General features: G+C 40.0%; 1 protein-coding gene across 3 annotated transcripts; it reads right to left on the bottom strand.

Annotated features, from left to right (window-relative positions):
- Positions 1 to 442: 442 nt before the first annotated feature.
- On the bottom strand, positions 443 to 15,079 carry Ccdc117 (coiled-coil domain containing 117). 3 transcript variants are annotated; one of them, XM_003478348.5, is made up of 5 exons: positions 14,704 to 15,079; positions 14,007 to 14,057; positions 7,106 to 7,330; positions 6,061 to 6,198; positions 443 to 3,290 (listed from the first exon to the last, which is right to left on the bottom strand). In XM_003478348.5, exons 1-5 carry the CDS (start codon positions 14,883 to 14,885, stop codon positions 3,050 to 3,052), a joined length of 837 nt encoding a protein of 278 aa, XP_003478396.1. In that variant the 5' UTR covers positions 14,886 to 15,079; the 3' UTR covers positions 443 to 3,049. The 3 variants fall into 3 exon arrangements, with proteins under 3 accessions (XP_003478396.1, XP_063082072.1, XP_063082073.1); XM_063226002.1 differs by lacking the exon at positions 14,704 to 15,079 and adding an exon at positions 12,913 to 12,959 and having other exon boundaries at positions 14,007 to 14,681; XM_063226003.1 differs by lacking the exons at positions 14,007 to 14,057; positions 14,704 to 15,079 and adding an exon at positions 10,187 to 10,205.
- Positions 15,080 to 18,975: the final 3,896 nt, after the last annotated feature.

Consider the following 18,975-nt stretch of genomic DNA (forward strand, 5'->3'; position numbering starts at 1 on the left):
GTAAACTTAGTAACTTTTAGTTAAATTTTTTTTTCCACATCCACTTTTTCCCCCTACAGATTTTTAAATTTCTGGTTAAAAACAAAATCTTTGTTTTCTGTACCTAAGCCAAAAGGAACAACCTCTACTACTTAACAAAAAATGGCTATAAATGTTGCAAGCAATACTGCCACCTAGTGAGTGACCTATCAACTCGTCATATAAGGAAAAAAAATTATGTAACTGAACATCACAGTATTTTCCTATTCTCCATTTTTAAAGGCCCAAATCATTCTATGTAAACCTTACAACCCATTTTCAATTCCACATTTGAGTATTTTTGAAGATCCCATCATGACTGCCACCTGAATACTGACACCAGTGAAATGCTCTTAATGGAAACCACTCGACATGCTTTAGCAATCTGTTTACCTAAGTGCAGGAATAAAAATACTTCCAAATGTCCAAAACACTTAAATTTTATTGAAAAATGATAAAATACAGAAACACCAGATTCTCATTTTAAAGTAAAATTGACAGCATTTCTCAGAACTTTCCTAGCACTGTACCCATTCTTGTCACTATTACAAAAAAAGTTCCAAATCCAAAATAATGAATGGATCTGCTGGTAAACATTTTTCTCATAGTTCTAAGCCCTACCCTAATTACTTTTTTAAATTTTACATTTGTACCTTTTCAGGGATGGATAGCACTTTAAAAAATGATTACTATTTGCAAGAACTGGACTTACTTTCTTCGTATTAATTAGAAACAACCAAAAAAAAAAAAAATCACACATACCCTACTCAAACTCGGAGAAAATATACATTTGTTCACTAAAACTCAACTTCTTAGGCAATTTTTTCTCTTCACACATTAGTATATTAAGCCAATGTTTGATCCATGCTGCAAAAAAATGTATAAAATGAAAAGACCTATTAATTCTCCAGGGAAACTTTAAGGTAAAAAATAAAAGCGTTATGATAAAAAAGACATTGGAACCGTGGAGATGGCTCAGATGAATAAGCACCACAAGGATGAAGAAAAAAAACCAAACATATGCCAGAAGACAATAGTCCAAAAAGGAGCATTAAACATTTACTTTCCTGCAGAAATAACGATCATATCTGATAACCCCAGAAAAACAAGTGGGGGATTTTAGATTGTAATAAACAGACTCCTAATTCTGTCCTTTATCCACTGTATCACAGTCTAGTTTTAGGGCTTTCTTTTCCCTTTTATGGAACAGGGCTCTGATCAGAGGCCAACCATTTCTACAGAAGATAGGAAGATAAGCTTAGTGTGCTACGGGTCTTTCTTTGGAAAGCTGCCATTTCCTTTTCCTTCGTGACACTGGGACTAAATCCAAACTCTAGGCAGTCCCTCCATGTTTTTGAGTTGTACTAAAACTTTTTAGCACAAAGACTTCTTTAAGGCTACAAACTTTACAAGTTGGTCCCACTAGACAATGACCTCAAGGCAGTTTTTCAAATGGCATGAATAAAACACCTGCACATTTCAACAGAACAGTTTACATTCATCTCTTAAATCTGAGATTAAGAATCTATTAGCTGGTTTCCAACTGGATTCAATACTGGTTTGAAGTTTGAATAATTTTACTGTGTAGACATTAAATAGCTTGTTTAAATATTAAACATTAAATCTTTTCCTGACTATCCAGACAGAATGGAAAAAGCAGAAACAATAGGCAAGAGAAGAAACAGTCCAATTAACAGACTTGTAACTTCCACACCATCTGTAATAAGGAGAGGGATTTCAACATAGGTTTTAAAATTGCCTGGAAGGCTAGCTTCCCAAATACTTACCTCTACTTGGCATAAACCATTTTCCTACACAAGAAACCCAGAAAAAAACTGGGTCTCCTGTTGTACGATGAAAGGGCCAGTATTACAATATTACACTCATTTAATAACATTGTGAATGTTCTGTAGCAATAAAGCAATTGTCACTCCACCTTGTACTATGAGTCTTTGACACATAGAACAGCTCTTCCTGAGAAATTAAAAAATTGTAACCCCAGTTATTTCCAAGACACCTTAAACCTGGTTTAAGTATCCAAAAGATAGCATCTTCCTAGCAAGAAGCTATTCTTTACTAATTTTTAGGCTTACTGAACAGTGTAAGCACCAGACAAATTGGCTATTCCAGTAATCTCAATGTCACTTGCCTTATATGCTCAGTTAATCATTTTCAAAATTAACATTTAAAAATAACTTGCTAACACAGGTACAACCCTTCCTTTTTTATAGATGTTAAAAATGCTGTGTTTTGCTGATACAGCACTTTCTTAGGATTAAAGGATGCTTCTTCCATAGGCAATTTCCAGATGAGTTACCTCAAAATTTTTATACCTGTGCTCAAAGTTAAGCTGTAAACATTACTGAAAAACCAGGCTCATCAATTATGGTAGGGACACCACTGAGCAACAGTAGCACAAGGCAAAAAAGCCTTGAAGAAAAAAACCTTTGTATTTCAGTTGCATTTCTGAGAACAGCCACAATGCTACTGGCTACTTTATCAATATGGCTATTTTGAACTGACAACTAACACAAGTTTCACGGCCTCAGTTAAATTTCTTGGAAAGAGGCTTATGCTACTGCTTTCTTCCCTTCTCCTTCCCAATCATATACAGTCACCACTCGTAAACAGTTTAGTCTTAAGCTGTGACTCACAGGGTACACTGGTAGTTTTATTAAAAGCATCCTTCTTTCTTAATCATCTTTTTCATTTCAAGAGTGTTCTCCAAATTTACGAATGGCTTAAACATGTGACTGATGATTTAAGTCACTCTTACATATGCTGTTTCTATAACCTATAATTCCTTTAAGAAACCTGCTAGAAAACTGCTTTTCCCTTGAGACAAGCTTCCATGGCGAAAAGCTGGCTTCAATACATGGCTACCCAACATGGGAGTCCCACTTCAAATCACAAGTGGATGCACAATGACACCCGCTTCATAAAACTTTCAAATCCCTACACTATGCAAGTAGGCTCATTACTGAACATAAGAGCCTTTTACATTTTGACAAATCTGGTACAGAATCTGATTCTAGAGCTCCATCTCTTCTTCTGTGCTAGCAGTTGTCTCCAAACTACTGTAAAGAGGCATCCCTGTTTGTGGAGGTTCCAAATACAGTTCCGTTCTCTGGGGGAAGGCAGTGCCAGCACCTGCATGCTTAGTTTGGCTCTCTCCCAGGAAGTTTTTAGCATTTGGTGATGGCTTTGGCTTATCAGAAGAAAGGAGTTCAGGGAGAGGTTTCCAGAGCACAAGCTCCATGGAAGGACGGCTCCTATGGTACAAAATACAGATTTTTATCAAGTCATTTAGGGCAGAAAAATAAGAACTATACAGAGTTGGGCATGGTGGCACATTCCTGTAATCCCAGCTCTCGGAAGGCTGAATTGCTTGAAGTCAGCCTGAACTACATAAGGATTGTTCAAGGCCAGCCTACACTACATAATGAGACTATGTCTCAAAACAACCACTATATAGAAAAGTTAATGTTTATTACTTTTTTTTTGTTTGTCTTTTTCATTTTTATCGTTACCAGGGATCGAACTCACAACTGCCTGCTTGCAAGGCAGGCGCTTATGCCGCTGAGCTAAATCCCCAGCCCCAATGCTTATTACTTTGTATCTTAGAACTAAAAACTAATGGCACCGAACAGGAGATTCAGAAAACTCCAAATAGATCTTTTTCATTTTTGCAATACCAGATACTGCACTAAACCTACAACATTTGCAATGAATTATATCCCTAACCTTTTTTAATTTTGAGACAGGGTCTTAGAAAGTTATTAAGTTTCCAGCTTGGGTTACAACTTTTGCTTCTCCTGTCTTGTCTTTCTGAAGTGCAGGAATCATAAGCATGTGTCACCACTTTAGGCTCTAAATTCATCTTTAAAATGGCCACTCAGGCTACTTATGCTATTGCATACCTGTAATGCCAGCACTCAGGACCGATGCAAGAAGACTGCTATGAGTTTGAAGCCCGCCTAGTGTACACAGTAAGTTCAAGGCAATGGAAGGATGATTTGAGCTATACAGCCTGACTCTGTCTCAAAAGAATAAAACAATGGGCTAGGGATTTAGCTCAGTGGCACAGCGCTTGCCTGGCAGGTATGAGTCCTGAGTTAGATTTCTGGTACCCAAACAACAAACAAATCACTCAAATATATAAAATTTATTTCACAGTTCTATACCCCACCCCGCCTACAGTGTTAAGGATTGAATGTAGGACATTATTACGCATGCTGTAAGTGTTCTGCCACTTGTACTGATAGTCTGATCAGAAGTAAAACCCCACATGGAAAACAAAAAAAGACAACTTAATTTTGTAACTTTTTAAATTAGCACATGTTATTTTTCCCTTTTGTTGTGCTGGTCGTTGAACCCAAGGCTTCACACATGGTAGAAAAACACACAACCATCGAGCTATGTCCCTAACTCTCCTCAGCCCCGTGGCCGACTTATAATAAATCATTATAGATTAAAATGAAACAAAACACATAAAAATATCCCAGATGTCTTTTGTTTAATAGGAATATAATGCTTAATACACATTTAATCATATACTATCCCTACTCCACAGTAGTAAGTTTCTGAAATCTAAAGGCAAGTAAAGCAAAAATAAAATATAATAAAGAATTCTCTCAAAGGTCAGGGTCTGGAAAATTACCAAGAGTAGCAAATATTATGTTTTAAAAGCTTGAGGTCAATGTGACCCAGTAACTTTGCTTATGCTATTTATCCACCTTAGGGCTGGGTAGTTAATTATAAATTCAAGGTAGAGTACTACTGTAAACTTCCATGATCTAGCACCAAGAAACAGCTGAAAATCTAGCACAAATCACTTTCACTGTACCTGAAGGTAATAATGCCCCATCTCCCTGTCATCACTGGAATGGTGTCCTAAAAGAGACTTTCAGATATCTGAAACTTATTCTCATTGAGTACCAAGACTATTCAAATTCTTTTCCAGGCAACACTTAAATGGCATTATAGCACTATCTACTATTTTATGCAGCAGACAATGACAACTTGAGATCTTCTAGGCTCAGAGACTATAGGACTAGAGTTAATCATTAGTTCTTTTATTTATTTGGTACAGGGGATTGAATTCACGACCTTGCACTTGCCTGGCAGGCACTTGTGCCCACTGGAATAAATCCCCAGCTCAAGTTCTTATTTATGGGCCCTAGACCCCTTTGTTTTTTAAGTTCTTTGTATTTACGTCCCAGTTTTCTCCCTAACTTTCTCACTGCAGTCACTATTCCTTACCAGGAGTTTGTCTTCCTTTCATGTGGTGTTTTTATTCTACTCTGACAATCCAGGAAACCAGACAACCGAGCTCATTAAACTATGTTTTAAATTAAAAACAAAGAGTTCTGCTAAAGCTTCTGAGCTGCTATGCTATGAGCCAAGAATATGAGTTTTGGTTTTTGGCTCTTATTATAACTATTGTTGGGACATTTATTTTGTTTCCTAGGTCCTTTTCTTTTTCTTTTTGCTTTTTTTTTGAGACAGGCTCTCACTATGCAATTCAGGCTGCCTTGAACTCCCAATGATCCTTCTGCCTCAGCCTTCCAAGTGCTGGGATAACAAGCATGCACTAAACTTACCTGGCTATTTCCTAGGTCTTAATGGTGCTTCTGGATATTACAGAGAACCAAATAAACTAAAGGTTTTAAAATGTGGTTCCAGATGAGAGTGGTGGTACATGCCTCAAAAAAGATGTGGTTCTTCTACTTTACCAAGAGATCCACTTGCCAGTCCTCTTTTTCCTAAATAGTAATCTGGAGTACATTTTAGACCCTTAAAAGAACCACAGAATAAGTAGGCAAGGCTGTCACCCTGTATACTAAAAACTGCTGTTCACATAGCATTTTGCTCACCCTCCATTAACTAAGAAGAAGCCTACCTCAACTGGGCTAAATACAAGCTTTCCACTTGCCTGGTGATAAGGAGCTGAAGAGCTGACCAAGACAGGATGGTCAATGGTTAAGAGTTACTGGAGTTTCCTTTTAACATAATTGAATGAAAAGATGTTATCAAACTTACATAGACTCAATCATCTTCTTTGTAAAGACTTCATCAAACTCCTGCTTTAAACCTGTTTTCATGGTATCAGAAAGGACAAGACTGGGCAGATGGTTAATGTTTCTGTCAGCTTCAACTTCTTCATCTTCATCAATAATCCTAAAGGCAGCAGATTCAAAGAAAAAAAAAATTCAGTCAAACAATCATGTATTTCTCTAGTAAATGAACATAACTGTAAAACAGGTGCTTAATACCAAAACATCAAAAGCAGCTATACCTCACAGAAAAATAATCAAATGAGCTCTTTTGTTGTTCAGTATTTCATTTAACCAACAAGTTTTTGTGCTGGGCATTACTGTGCATGCCTAGTATCCCAGCATTCAGGGAGCTGAGTCAGAGAGTTGCTAAAAGTTCGAGGCCAGTTTGGACTAGTGAGTTTAAGACCATCTTGCACTACAAAGTAAAAGCCTGTCTCAAAAAAGCCAAATAAATAAATAAATACAAACACCCCCCCCAACAAAAAAACATTGCACAAACAGTTTTAAAGCCAAATGTGGAGGCACATGTCTCTAATTCCACCACTGTGGAAAGCTGAGATAGAAAAGTTAAAAGTACAAAACCTACCTGTACAACTTTGTGAGACCCTATCCTAAAATTAAAATGTGCTTGAGATGTAGCTCAGTTCAAAAGCTCTGTGTTGTCTCCACTATGAAACCCAAAACAAAACCAACCAAAACAATGGAATCAAATTTGAAAATGATCTCATAACTAAAATAATTATTCAGTACTAAATGAGAGCGTTTAGTTGGCTCTATGAGAATTCACTTTACAGAGAAACAGCAAGCATTTACCTGTAACCCCAGCCCTCAAAGCTGAAACTGGAGGATCACTGCAAGTTCAAGATCTGGCTGCTGGAATTGCTGGGATTGAGCTCAATGGCATAAGTGCCTGCCCCAGCACCAAAAAACAAACAAACAAACAAACAAAAAAAACTGCACAGCGAAATTCTGTCTCAAAAAGACAAAGACAAACAGCAGCAAGCCAAATACACATGCTGTCTACCTACCTGTCCTCAATCTCCTGGAGCCTCCTTCGGGCAACTTCACACTGTGGTTCTCCAGTTGTCTGATCCATCTCTTCACAAACAGCATCTAACATGCCGGGTACAGAAAGCCCACCAGTGCATGGGTTTACTCTACGACCTTCTATATCCTCATGTGTACAAAGAATCCAGTCATTAGGACCAATACAGAGCTCTGCTTCAGTCAGTCTTTTCTTTCTTACTGGACAACTGGAAAAAAGCAGGAAAGAAGGAAATTCAATAAAAGCATCAATTAACACCAAATCAAACATTTATCACCTTTATTTCCAATCAAATTCTCTTTTGTTTTTAAAGACAGGGTCTTGCTGTATAGTCTAGGCTGGCCCTAAACTTACTATGCAGCCCAGGTTGGCCTCAAATTTGCAGTAATTCTCCTGCCTCAGCCTCCCAATTGCCAGGATTACCAGTGTGTCCTTGTACCTGACTTTCTAATCAAATTCTTATGTTTGGTGCCTCACATTTGTAATCCCAGCTTGTTGGGAGGCTGAGGCACAAGGATCATGAGTTTAAGACCAGCCTAGGGAACTTAGCAAGATCTGGCCTCAAAAAAACATTTTTTTTTTTTTAAAAAAGGGTTTGGGGAAAAGAGTTCAGTGGGAGAACATTTGCTCAGGATGTGTGCAGCCCTGGGTCCAACACAAAACAAAGCGAAACACCACCCTGGAATTTTAGCTTTAAAAAAAAAAAGTGTATTTAAATGAGTAAAAGTGAAGAGTGAAGGAAAAACTGGCTCTGTAGACTGAGCTTCAGCTGAGCAGAAGAGAAAAATGCAAGATAAAAGTATACCCTGGTCAACAGGCATGGTGACACGGGCCTGTAATCCCAGCACTCAGAAGGGTGAGGCAGGATTGTTGCAAACTCAAGGCCAGCCTGGACTACAAAGTAAGCTCAAGGCCAGCCTGAACTGCATAGTGAGAAGCTGTCTAAAAAAAAAGTACATCCTGGAGGACACAGGTGGGACACCCTGAGGCTATCATGAGGAAAGACAGAATAGCCTACCTGAGCTTTTTTGTGTGTAAAATAATGTAATATCATGCATTCTCACAGACCCCCTGAGATGTTTTCTTTTACTGCTCTTTATCAACCTGGGCAGTACTTACAAGATTTTACCCTTTTATTCACATGTGGTGGCACACACCTGTAATCTTAGCACTTGGGAGGCTGAGGAAGAAAAATCACTGTGAGTTCAAGGCCAGATTGGGCTACATTAGTGGACCTGGTCTCAAAAAAACCAAAAACCAAAACAAAACCAAAAAACACAAAAACAAAAACTGGGCATGATGGCACCCTAACACTAGCACTTGGGAGGATGAGGCAGGGGAATCATTGTGAGTTCAAGACCAGAATGGGCTACAAAGTGAGCTCAAGGCCAGCCTGAACTGCATGGTGAGACCCTGTCTCAAAAAGGCAAAAAAGATTTTACCTTTTAGGATATAAATATTCAAGATGGAACTTAAAGCAAAAATAACAAAGCACTGTCACCCATCTTTTGTCACATTGGTGGTGCTTCCTCACATGCATGGGAATGCGATCTGGCGGCCATCTTTTCTATCCTTAGAGCAAAAATGCACATCAGGTACGTTCCACATACTATAAGCATAGGTGATAAAATGATTTTAACAAGATGCTGTCATTTGGTTTTCTGCCCCTGAACAATAATGGAGTTCACTCTTACTCTGTAACATACTATCTCTATTTCCGGGACAAATGTTTAGAATCCTTAAAATTAACCAAATAGAATTAATCAAATACAATTTCTTCTTTCCTTTAAACTCACAATGTAGCCCAGGCTATCCCTGAACAGGGGTTCCTCTAGAGTGCTGGGGTACTTGATGCTGGGCATCCAACTTTTTTGGTAGTGCCATGTGGGAGACCACCATGCTGCTCTGAGAAACATAACCTTTGCCACAACCTGTCACTATTTACTGAGGTAGAGTTGGCTACAGTGAGATAAATGCTTCTGGCAGTAAAAGTACCAGCCTTCCACACATCAAAAACTATCTGTGCATGGCTAATTAGAGGCCTCTTATTGGATATGGCTACAAAGTTTCTTTTCATTCTGTACCTTGCTCCCATACCCATGTACCTCCTTTGGTTTTTTTGAGACCAGGAAACCCAGGAGATGTGGAGAGAAGAGGAGAGGAGACATAGAGTTCATAGAGAACTCTGGGTCATCCCGAAATTCCTCAACTGAAAGATTTTTCTCTTTATCTTTCTTTTGCATCCTTGTGCTATACTGCCAGGTGGGTTAAACTGATATCCACATCAGGGGTTTCAGTAGTGCCAGAGACTGAACATAGGGCCACATGCATATTAGCTAAGTACTCTACCACCAAGCCACACATCGGGCCCCATCAACAATTTCTTTTTTAGATCTGAAAACTGTGATCTCAAAAAGTTAAACTGACTCTCCAAAGTAATACAGTAAAGCACTGAGTAGCATGTTGGGGATTAAATCCTCCTGCCTTTTCATAAACAACTGTTCAAGGGCTTACCATGAACTAGTATCTTCAAGTACTACAACATGCCCAGGGTTTAAGCTGAAAGCTAGGTCAGACAACTTCCCTATTCTTTTTTGTTTTTTATTTTTATTTTTATCAGTACCAGGGATCGAACTCGACCACCTGCTTGCAAGGCAGGTGCTTACGCCGCTCAACTAAATCCCCAGCCCCTGCCCTATTCTTTTTAACTATTTAAAGCAAAAGAACTTCTTTTGCTTGAGTATCAGCAAGTGCAATCTTAAGAGCAGAACACAGTTTTGTAGCCAAAAACAAACCCAGGGTCAGAGGAAAAAGAATGTATTTTACAAGGGGAAACTGTACTACTATTCCAGCATATGGGAAGCTGAGGCAAGAGGATCACCATGAATTTGAGGCTAGCCTGGTCTGTAAAGTAAGACCTTGTCTCATCAAAATACCCCCTGGTTTTTAATACACTTATGCCATCATCTTGCCACTTTTTGAAGCAGTTCTGGAAGTCCTCTCTCATGTCTTTAGTTGCCCTGTGTGGCTCCCACAATATAGTACCTATTTTCAAAATGCTTACCTTTCATGGTCATTTTGACTTTAGGGAGAGACAGAAGCAGCACAGTGCCAGATCTGGTGAATAAAATGAATGAGGAACACATCATAATGCTTTTATAAGCCTATCTTTTCAATGGATGCCATATAAGAACAGTATTTACCATAGTTTTTAATGATACCTCCTAGACAAAAGGGAGAACTGCTTCAGAAAGTGGCTAGGATGATGGGATAGGTATGGTTAAAGTGAGTGAAAGTGGTATTTTGTTGTTTTTTGAGGCAGGGACTCATTATGTAGCTCAAACTGGCCTTGAACTCACTATGTAGTACCAGTCTGGCCTTGAACTTGTGGTGATCCTCCTGCTTTAAACTTCCTACCTGCTGGGATTACAGGTGTGTGCCACCAAACACAGCAAGCAGCAAGGGGATAAATGACAATGTATTTTTACTGTAATTTTTAAAATTCACTGTGTATTTTGATCACCCTTTATCCATATTAAAAAAAAAAAAAAAAAAAAAAAAGCTAAGGAAAGTAGAAAACCCAGGCATGATGGCACAATCTTCACTGAGGTGGGAGGACCCAAAGTTCAAGCCAAGACTGGGCAACTTTGCGAGACCCTGTCTCAAAATAAAACACAAAGGGCTGGAGATGTACCTCAGTGCAAATGCTCTCCAATGAAGCCCCAGTACCACTGAAAAAATAAGTAAATAAATCCATACAGAACAGGTAATCTAGCACATCTAAAAATTCAGCATGAAATTGCAAACATGTTTGAGACAATCAGGCTCTGCTCTGGAATCTCCAGCAACACATGATTCTGGTAATGGCTAAGTTACTGCACATCTGTAGGTTCACTCTGCAAGTAAGAGCTATTCACAAAGGTAGCAGTTGAGTAGTACATATCCAGTCATTAAACATCTGAATACCTAGCTGCACCATTCCTCAGAGCCTCAGTTTCTCCATTCATAAACCAAAAGTGGCTAACATAGACTCAATCCTGGGCCTCAAACATGCTACATAAGTGCTGTACCACTGAGCTCCATCTCTAGCCCTTTTCAAATTTTATTTTGAAGATGGTATGGAGGCACATGCCTGTAATCCAACACTTGGGGAGGCTTAGTTAGAAGGATGTAAGTTTGAGCCTACTTTGGGTAATTTAGTGAGACCCCATCTCAAAAAAAAGAAAGGAAGAAACACAGAAGGGATGGGGATGTTGCCAGTGTGAAGGCCCAGAGTTCAATCCCCAGCACCTAAAACCAAAAAATACAAATAGCTTATATCAAATTATAATGAACCGTGCAAATTGAGTGACTCCATTTCTTTCATTTTTAACTATAAAATTCTATGTGCATAAAAGTATATAAATTCAATGAGTAATTAGAAAACAAATAGGGGCTGGGGATTTAGCTCAGCGGCATAAGTGCCTGCCTTGCAAGCAGGCAGTCGTGAGTTCGATCCCTGGTACCGATAAAAATGAAAAAGACAAAAAAAAAAAAAAGAAAACAAATAGTAAGATACAAAACAATACCACATCCCAAAAGAGTAATCTATTTCCTCCTTTCTAGTAGTGGCAGACATACCAGCATTGATTTTAGGGTAAATACTTTCTTTTAAAAAATAAACTATAGCTGGGTATGGTGGCACACCCCTATAACCCAGCACTCAGGAAGCTGAGGCAGCAGGATCACTGTTTGAGGCCGGCTTGGGCTATAAAGTTTAAGGTCAGCCTGAATTGCACAGTGAGACTGTCTCAAAAAACCAAATTAAATCAAACCATCATGTACATAAGTATAAGCCTTCCTCAACAAAAACGTTTTAGTTTTGCCTGTTTTTGAACTTTATACTTAGTGAGTTATACTAAATACACTTTGAGATATTTCTTTTGCTATTATACTCACAAGATGTATAATATTGGGAAGTAGTGTTCTGATTTTTCCTGCATAGTGATCCATTGTGTATTAATTTACAATTGATTTTATCTATTTCACTGAGTCACTTGTGTTATTTTCAGGTCTGAGCTATCAACAAGGATGTTATAAACATTCTTCTATGTGCTTCCTGATATATCCATATGTGAACTTCTCTAAGGTATATTCAGGAAGGGAACTGTTATGCAGGAATATGCATATATTCAATGTAGAAGTGCCAAACTGTTTTCCAGTGTCACCAATTTACACTCTCATGGTGTATGAGTTTGGGGGGCTATACATCTGCTCCAGTGTCTAATGATAGAGGTTTTTAATACACATTTCCCTAAAAAACCTTAACGCTTCTACTTCTGCTTTTGCCTGTCTACAAGATCCAAAATTTCACCTACCAGTTAACTAGCAATCAGAAAGTTAAAAAATACAGGTCTGACAGAAAATGAAGACACAAAGTCTCAGTGTGAACAAGAATATAGCTGGGCCTCGTGGTGCATGCCTTTAATTCTAGTACTTGGGAGGCTGAGGCAGGAGGATCACTGGCAGTTCAAGAGCAGCCTGGGTTACAAAGTAAGCTCAAGGCCAGCCTGAACTGCACAGAGAGACCCTGTCTCAAAAAGACCCCCCCCACACACACAAAAGACTCAATTTTCCATCAAGGAATCCACTTTTCTATTTGCAAACAAAGAACTTCAAAATAATGGTCATGATAGGCTTGTTCATAAATTAAAGAAGCATACACAATTATAAGGTTATAAGTTTTTACATTATCTCCTACAAAACAGAGAAAGGTAACAGTTGCCTCTGAGGAGTAGCACTGAGAGGTACCTTGTAAGACTTTGCAGCAGGTATCCTCACATTCTTTTACATTGTGTCTGTAATAACATTAACATAGTGTCAAACATTACAACTGATTAAGGAGTAAAGGTTCCCGCTATTAAGTCTTTTTTAAAAATTTATTTTAATGTAATACAAGCAGATATTTAAAAGAATATAAAAACACTTCTTACATTTGTAACAAAATAACAAGAGACAAACAACAAATACTGTGTATCCTGATCTTGTAAAGAATGGCCAAGGTGTTACTTAGCACAAACGATTGAAAAAAAATTCTCATCAACAGAGCCCAAACTTTCTTTTCAATAAACAAAGGAAATCAGTAGTATAAATACTATTGGGTTTTTTTGGTACTAGGGATCCAACTCACAAACTCACCCTTGCCACACAGGCGACTATGCTGCTAAGCTAAACCCCTAGTCTCTAGTAGTATAAACACAACAAATTAGTATTTATCTTAAAATATTTTTGAAACAGAATAATGTGAATTTCTTCCTATTTCCTGTTTATCTATCTTCTATTTTGCTCTCTCCAGATATACATTTAGTTTCTCATTTAAGAGAAACCATGTGACATTTAAGCCTGTGTGTTTACTTAACATTAATTATATTCTCGTTACATTCATTTACCTACTAATGTCTCATATTTGTCTTTATGGCAGAATAGTACTCCACTGTATATAAATATCACATTTTCAGCCTGGGATGGTGACACAGGTAAGGGGGAAGCTGAGTAGCCTGGACTACACAAGACCCTGACTCTAAAAATAAACACATTTTCTTTATCCATTCATCAGCCATGTTCTTTATCTTCATATTACTAGTTTTTTATTCCTGCTTCCTGAAACACACCTGTTTTATAACTTTTCACTTAAAATATTTAAAAACATTGTAAACATGTTACATTAACAGTGTAGCTAAACATGATGGTCCACGCCAGTAATTCCAGTACCCAAGAGGCTGAGACAGAAGGATCCAAGGTTCCCAAAAAGCCTGGGTTATAAAGGACACTGTTTTTGTTTGTTTGTTTTTAAAGGAGACCAACAACAACCAGTGATCATTAAGTGAATGTTCCATGAGACTTACTCATCATCATCCTCTTCTCGCTTGTGTTTCTTTCTACAGTGAACGGAAACACTGTCGAAATAAACAGATATCAATTAAATGTATATGAGTTTTCATCATCTTTTCATGCTAATTTAGGTCACCCACCCAACACCGAATGTCCCCTTCCGGGCCAAATGAGATGGATACAGATCACAAGGTCAGTCAGGTAATGTGGGTAGTCCCGATAAAATCACCGGCACCGAACTCAAAACTTGTCACTCTGCGAACGTAAAGGGAGGAAAACAAGAGAGAAACACCAGGACAAACGCATTAGGCGCGCGCATTGTACGAAGCCCTCTTTCCGTGATCTCATTGCGAAGACCAGTTTCTGTCCCCACATTGCGAGGAGGAAACCGAGGGTCCGAGAGGCGCCCAAAGTTGTCACCAGCAGCGATCGCGCCGCGGTCAGGAAGGTGAGCGCGCGCGAGTGCTCGCGAGGGATCGCTCGGGGTCCGATCGCCCGGGTTTCTAACTGGAAAAGTCTCACCTCCTCGGGGCGCAGCCGGGCCACGAGGGGTTGGACCTGGACTGCCGGGCTGTGAGACCTCGGGCGATTTACAGTTAACGTCTCTGGGGACCAAGGTCCCCATCAGCAAGCCGGGCTCCGAAGCCTCCCGCAGAGTCGCGGGGAGGATCAACGTGCCCGCCTGCCCGCTCCCGCCGCCGGCTTTCTTACCGTCCGCGCGCCGTGCTCCCACCCGGGCTGCTCGGGGTGGCGCGGAGTCCCGGCCGTGGGACCAGCTCTGGGCCGTGGGCTCCCGAAGGAAAGGCCCGGCCCGAGAAGGCCGGAGAAGGCTGGAGGAAGTCCGAGGTGCCGCTCAAGGAGAGACCGCTGAAGGGCCGGCCGAGCGCGGCCATGGCTGCCGACTCGAGCAGACTACGACCGCGACCCCGACCGTCCGCGCCCCCAGGTCCGGCAGCCGCCGCCACAGTGACTGCCAGGAGGCGTCAGCCTCCGAGCCCGCAGCGACCCCGCTGCGACCCCACGTCACGCCTTCTAGAACCCTCCACCCTGAGCCGCCCAAGGGCATGCCGGGATTTGTTGTGTGGCGGGCCGCCGCCGCGAGGGATGCCGGGAGTTGTGGTCCTTACAGACTACAAACAGCATGGGTTCCCCGTGACTGAGCTTGGAGAGTGGCCTAGGGGTGCCTCGATGTGGTTCAAAGGTTCGAGTCCCATTTCTCAAATATTGTAACCTCTGCCCTTAAATTTCTAAACAGGATAATAACTACGTATCTGCATAGGTTTGATGTAAAGAGTAAGTGAATTAAAACATGCCGGACGTGCTGGTGCACTGGTTCGGGAAGAATCTACTCTGTATCTTTGTGATGGCCTGGGGATATAAGCTTGTGCTAAGCGCATGCGCAATGCCTTGAGTTTGATTTCCAGCATCACCAAAAAAGAAAACTTTTAAAAGAGTCCTTGAAATACCCGGAGTTTATACTATTAATGAAGTACGAAGGCTCAGATGGAGGCTGGTATTATGGTTTGGATCTGGTATGTTCCCCAAAAGCACATTTGCCTTTTTATTTTATAAGGCAGGGTCTCACTATGTAACCCAGGCTGGCCTTGAATTGGAGGCTATCCTTTTGCCTCAGTCTTCCGAAGCCTTTCCCTTTGCTGAGTTTTCTGTGTTTTGTTTTGCTGTAATAAGTCGCAGCCATGAGGATTATATTTTGAGTCCTGTGAGTTCTTGTAGGAAATCATCAAATGGGGGGTGATCTTGTGGACATCTGACAGTTTCTCTCTACCTTTTGGATTCCTTTTCAAAATTACTTTTTATGGGGGCTGGGGATTTAGCTCAGCAGCATAAGCGCCTGCCTTGCAAGTGTGTGGTCGTGAGTTCGACCCCCGGTACCGATAAAAAAAGAAAAAGACAAAAAAAAAAAATTACTTATTTTTATATTTTGCTTGTTTGAATTCTATTCGTCTTCTTCACTGATGTCTATCTGGTTTCCATACCTGAGAGTGAGTCCTCCAGAGGCCTAGTGAAGCTGTAGGCACAGGCTTTAGAAAAAGACTCTACTCCTGCCTCTGCACAGCATGGTGTAAGGCCTTGGTAAACAATATCTTTTGGTACAAACTGTTTAACCTGATCAACTGGTACTTGATTGTGATGAATTTAGCTTCCCTAATGGTACCGGATTTGCAGACAGACCTGGGTTTGAGCTTGATCTTCCAGCAGGCTATTTCTTCATCTACAAAGAATCAAACTGAGTTTAACTTGAAAGAATCATACAAAGTACTTATAGTGCATATATAAGCATCCAACACACATGCAGGAAGTAGAAACTTAATGTTTTACTTACTGGTATTCAAGAAGTTCCTCAAATAGAAAGTATCTTACTGTTCTAGATCTCTTTCAAGGCTGACTAATCACTTACATAAAGCAGGTGGTTAGAATTGGGCTTAAAGGACATTTACTCTGCAATAAAAGGCTTGATTCTATTGCTTAGGTAAAAATGATAAGATAGAATTCTAAATGCACCTGAATGGTACAGTGGTGGCCTAGCATAAACAAGGCCCTGGATTCTACCTCCAACGTAAGGTATAATAATGGAAATAATGTGGTAATTATTTATTTTTTGCAATGGTGGGAGTCCTCCCTTCCCCCAGTACTGGACACAGAACCCAAGCATGGCAGGCAATCAAGTAACTCAGCCTTTTATTTTGTGAGACAGGGTTTCACTATGTAGTACAGGCTGGCCTTGAACCTACAATGTAGTCCAGGCTGGATTCTCATCTTGATTCAACTTTGAGTGCTGGGATTACAGATGTGCATCACTATGCCTGATAGTTATTGATTGATCTACTGGTTGATTTGTAGCAATCCTTCTGCCTTGGCCTCCCGAGCCCCTAGATTACAGGTGTGTGCCACCATACCCAGTTTGGATTTTTATTTGAGACAGACTTGCTAAATTGCCCAGGCTGTCCTCAAACTTGCAATCTCCTGCCTCATCCTCCCAGGTAGATGGGACTACAGGTCAAATCACCACACCCAGCTGCTATCATCCTGTTAAAAATAAGCAAAAGAATGGGAGAGCTAGGATTCAAACCTAGGAATATTAGCCTGGGATGACATTTAAAAAAATATACTATATGGCTCAGAATACAGCTCAGTGGAAAAGTGGTTGTTTAACATGCATAAAGCCCCAGGTTTGGTCCTCAGCACTGAGAAAAGGAAAAAATGATAGATGGCTCAAATAACATAAATGTATTTTCTCGTATTTCCAAAGACTGGAGGTCCAAAATGAAGGTGCTATCATGATCAGCTTCAGTTTCTCTTCCCTATTTGCAAAATTATAATTAATTTCTTAGCTGCATTCTCTATGCAGCTGCCCTCGAGATTAGGATTTCAAAATGAATTCTGGAGGGAATCAACATTCAGTCTCCAGTATTAACACTGTCTTGACCCCACAGCCTGGGAAAACTTGTTCACAAATTAGTCAAAATTCTCATTTATTTTGCTATAATATAAATAGATAGATAAATAGAAGAGTGTGTGTGTTAGTTTACTTCACTCTGTCAGAAACTTCATCCAAGTGAGGCTGCCAATTTTTCAGACATCTAGAAACTTAACTTTCTACTGGAGCTTTCATAAGGGACACTTGAAAGCATTCTTGGATTTAGAAATGAAAGTAAACTGGGACTTTAGACAAAAAGGGAAAGAATTTGAAAAAAGAAAAAAAGTAATTCCACTGACTTCAGAAGGCATAACTCAGAAACAGTACTTTTTTGAGACAGGATCTTGGTATGTAGTTCAGACTGGTCTTGAACTTGCTATGTAGCCCAGGGGGTGGTTTTGAACTCCAGGGGATCTTCCTGTCTCAGCCTCCTGAATGCTAGGATTACAGGTGTGGACCACCACGCCTGGCCAACAATGTCTTTTTATTTATCTTCCAAATTGGAAATGGTTTGCTGGGAAGACCAGCAGCCTCTGCAACTAATCGCAACAGGTAAAGGGGACATTTCTTTCAAGTTCCTCCAAAGATATTTAAGGCAGTGTTGACTATAATTCTTTTTGAGGTCAGGTTGTTTTGGTCCTGGTCATTGTTCTGAAGAAGGAATAAAAATTTCTACAGTTTTCCAAAACTTCCTTTTGTCTCCTCTTTTAGAGAAGCACTCAGTATAACTAGGACATTTGCTTGCATTGTGATTAAAGGACTCCGGTAGTGTTTTCAGATCCGTGACCCTTCTCAGTAAATTGTGTGTGTGTGTGTGTGTGTGTGTATGTGTGTAAAGTGATGACTATATGGCATTTCCAAGAACCTTTTGGTCATATAGCTGCTGTGATTAATTTGCCTTCTGAAAATCAGTAAATCCTCAAATGTTAACTGAGTAGTCAGAAAATCCAGATTTTTAAGACAAAGATAAGGAGCTGCAGTTTCAAGCTTCTGGAGTAGTTTGGTTCGGAGCCATGATTTTTTAAGTTATTAACAAGTGATTTTTCTCTAGAAGAAAGGGAGAACCAGCGGCTGCCAAGACCCAGCCATGTTGGGACTTAGGTGGCTGCATAAGAAGGCAATTTTTGCGCCCTCTTGGTAAGTGCCCCTGGCACCAGCCAGGGGGAGAATCAGTTAGCTGTTTGCGTGAGCCTACCAGTATGCAGGCTGAGAATCAAACATCCCTCCCCCACAATCAGCAACTGGGGACAGAGGTCTGAGCATCTCTTGGGAGAATGATCGTATGCAATATAGCAAATATGGGGGATTTCCTTCTATGTTCTGTTTAAAGGGAAAGGTTATTTTCACTGTTATGTTTTGTAATGATTGTTTTGCTCTATTCAATATTCTTCAATTGGTTTTACAATGTTCTGTAACTGGTTTGATTTTGCTACACCGAATTGACTGGACAACTATTGTAAAGGTGACGAGATATACTATTATCCCAGTATCATGCTTTGAAGTTCTGTACCCAATGTCACTAAATTGTCTCATTTGGCTTTGTT

The sequence above is a fragment of the Cavia porcellus genome, unplaced genomic scaffold, assembly GCF_034190915.1.
Source record: "Cavia porcellus strain 051 isolate PalLab524CR breed Dunkin Hartley unplaced genomic scaffold, mCavPor4.1 scaffold_16, whole genome shotgun sequence".
In the NCBI taxonomy this organism is placed as follows: domain Eukaryota; kingdom Metazoa; phylum Chordata; class Mammalia; order Rodentia; family Caviidae; genus Cavia; species Cavia porcellus.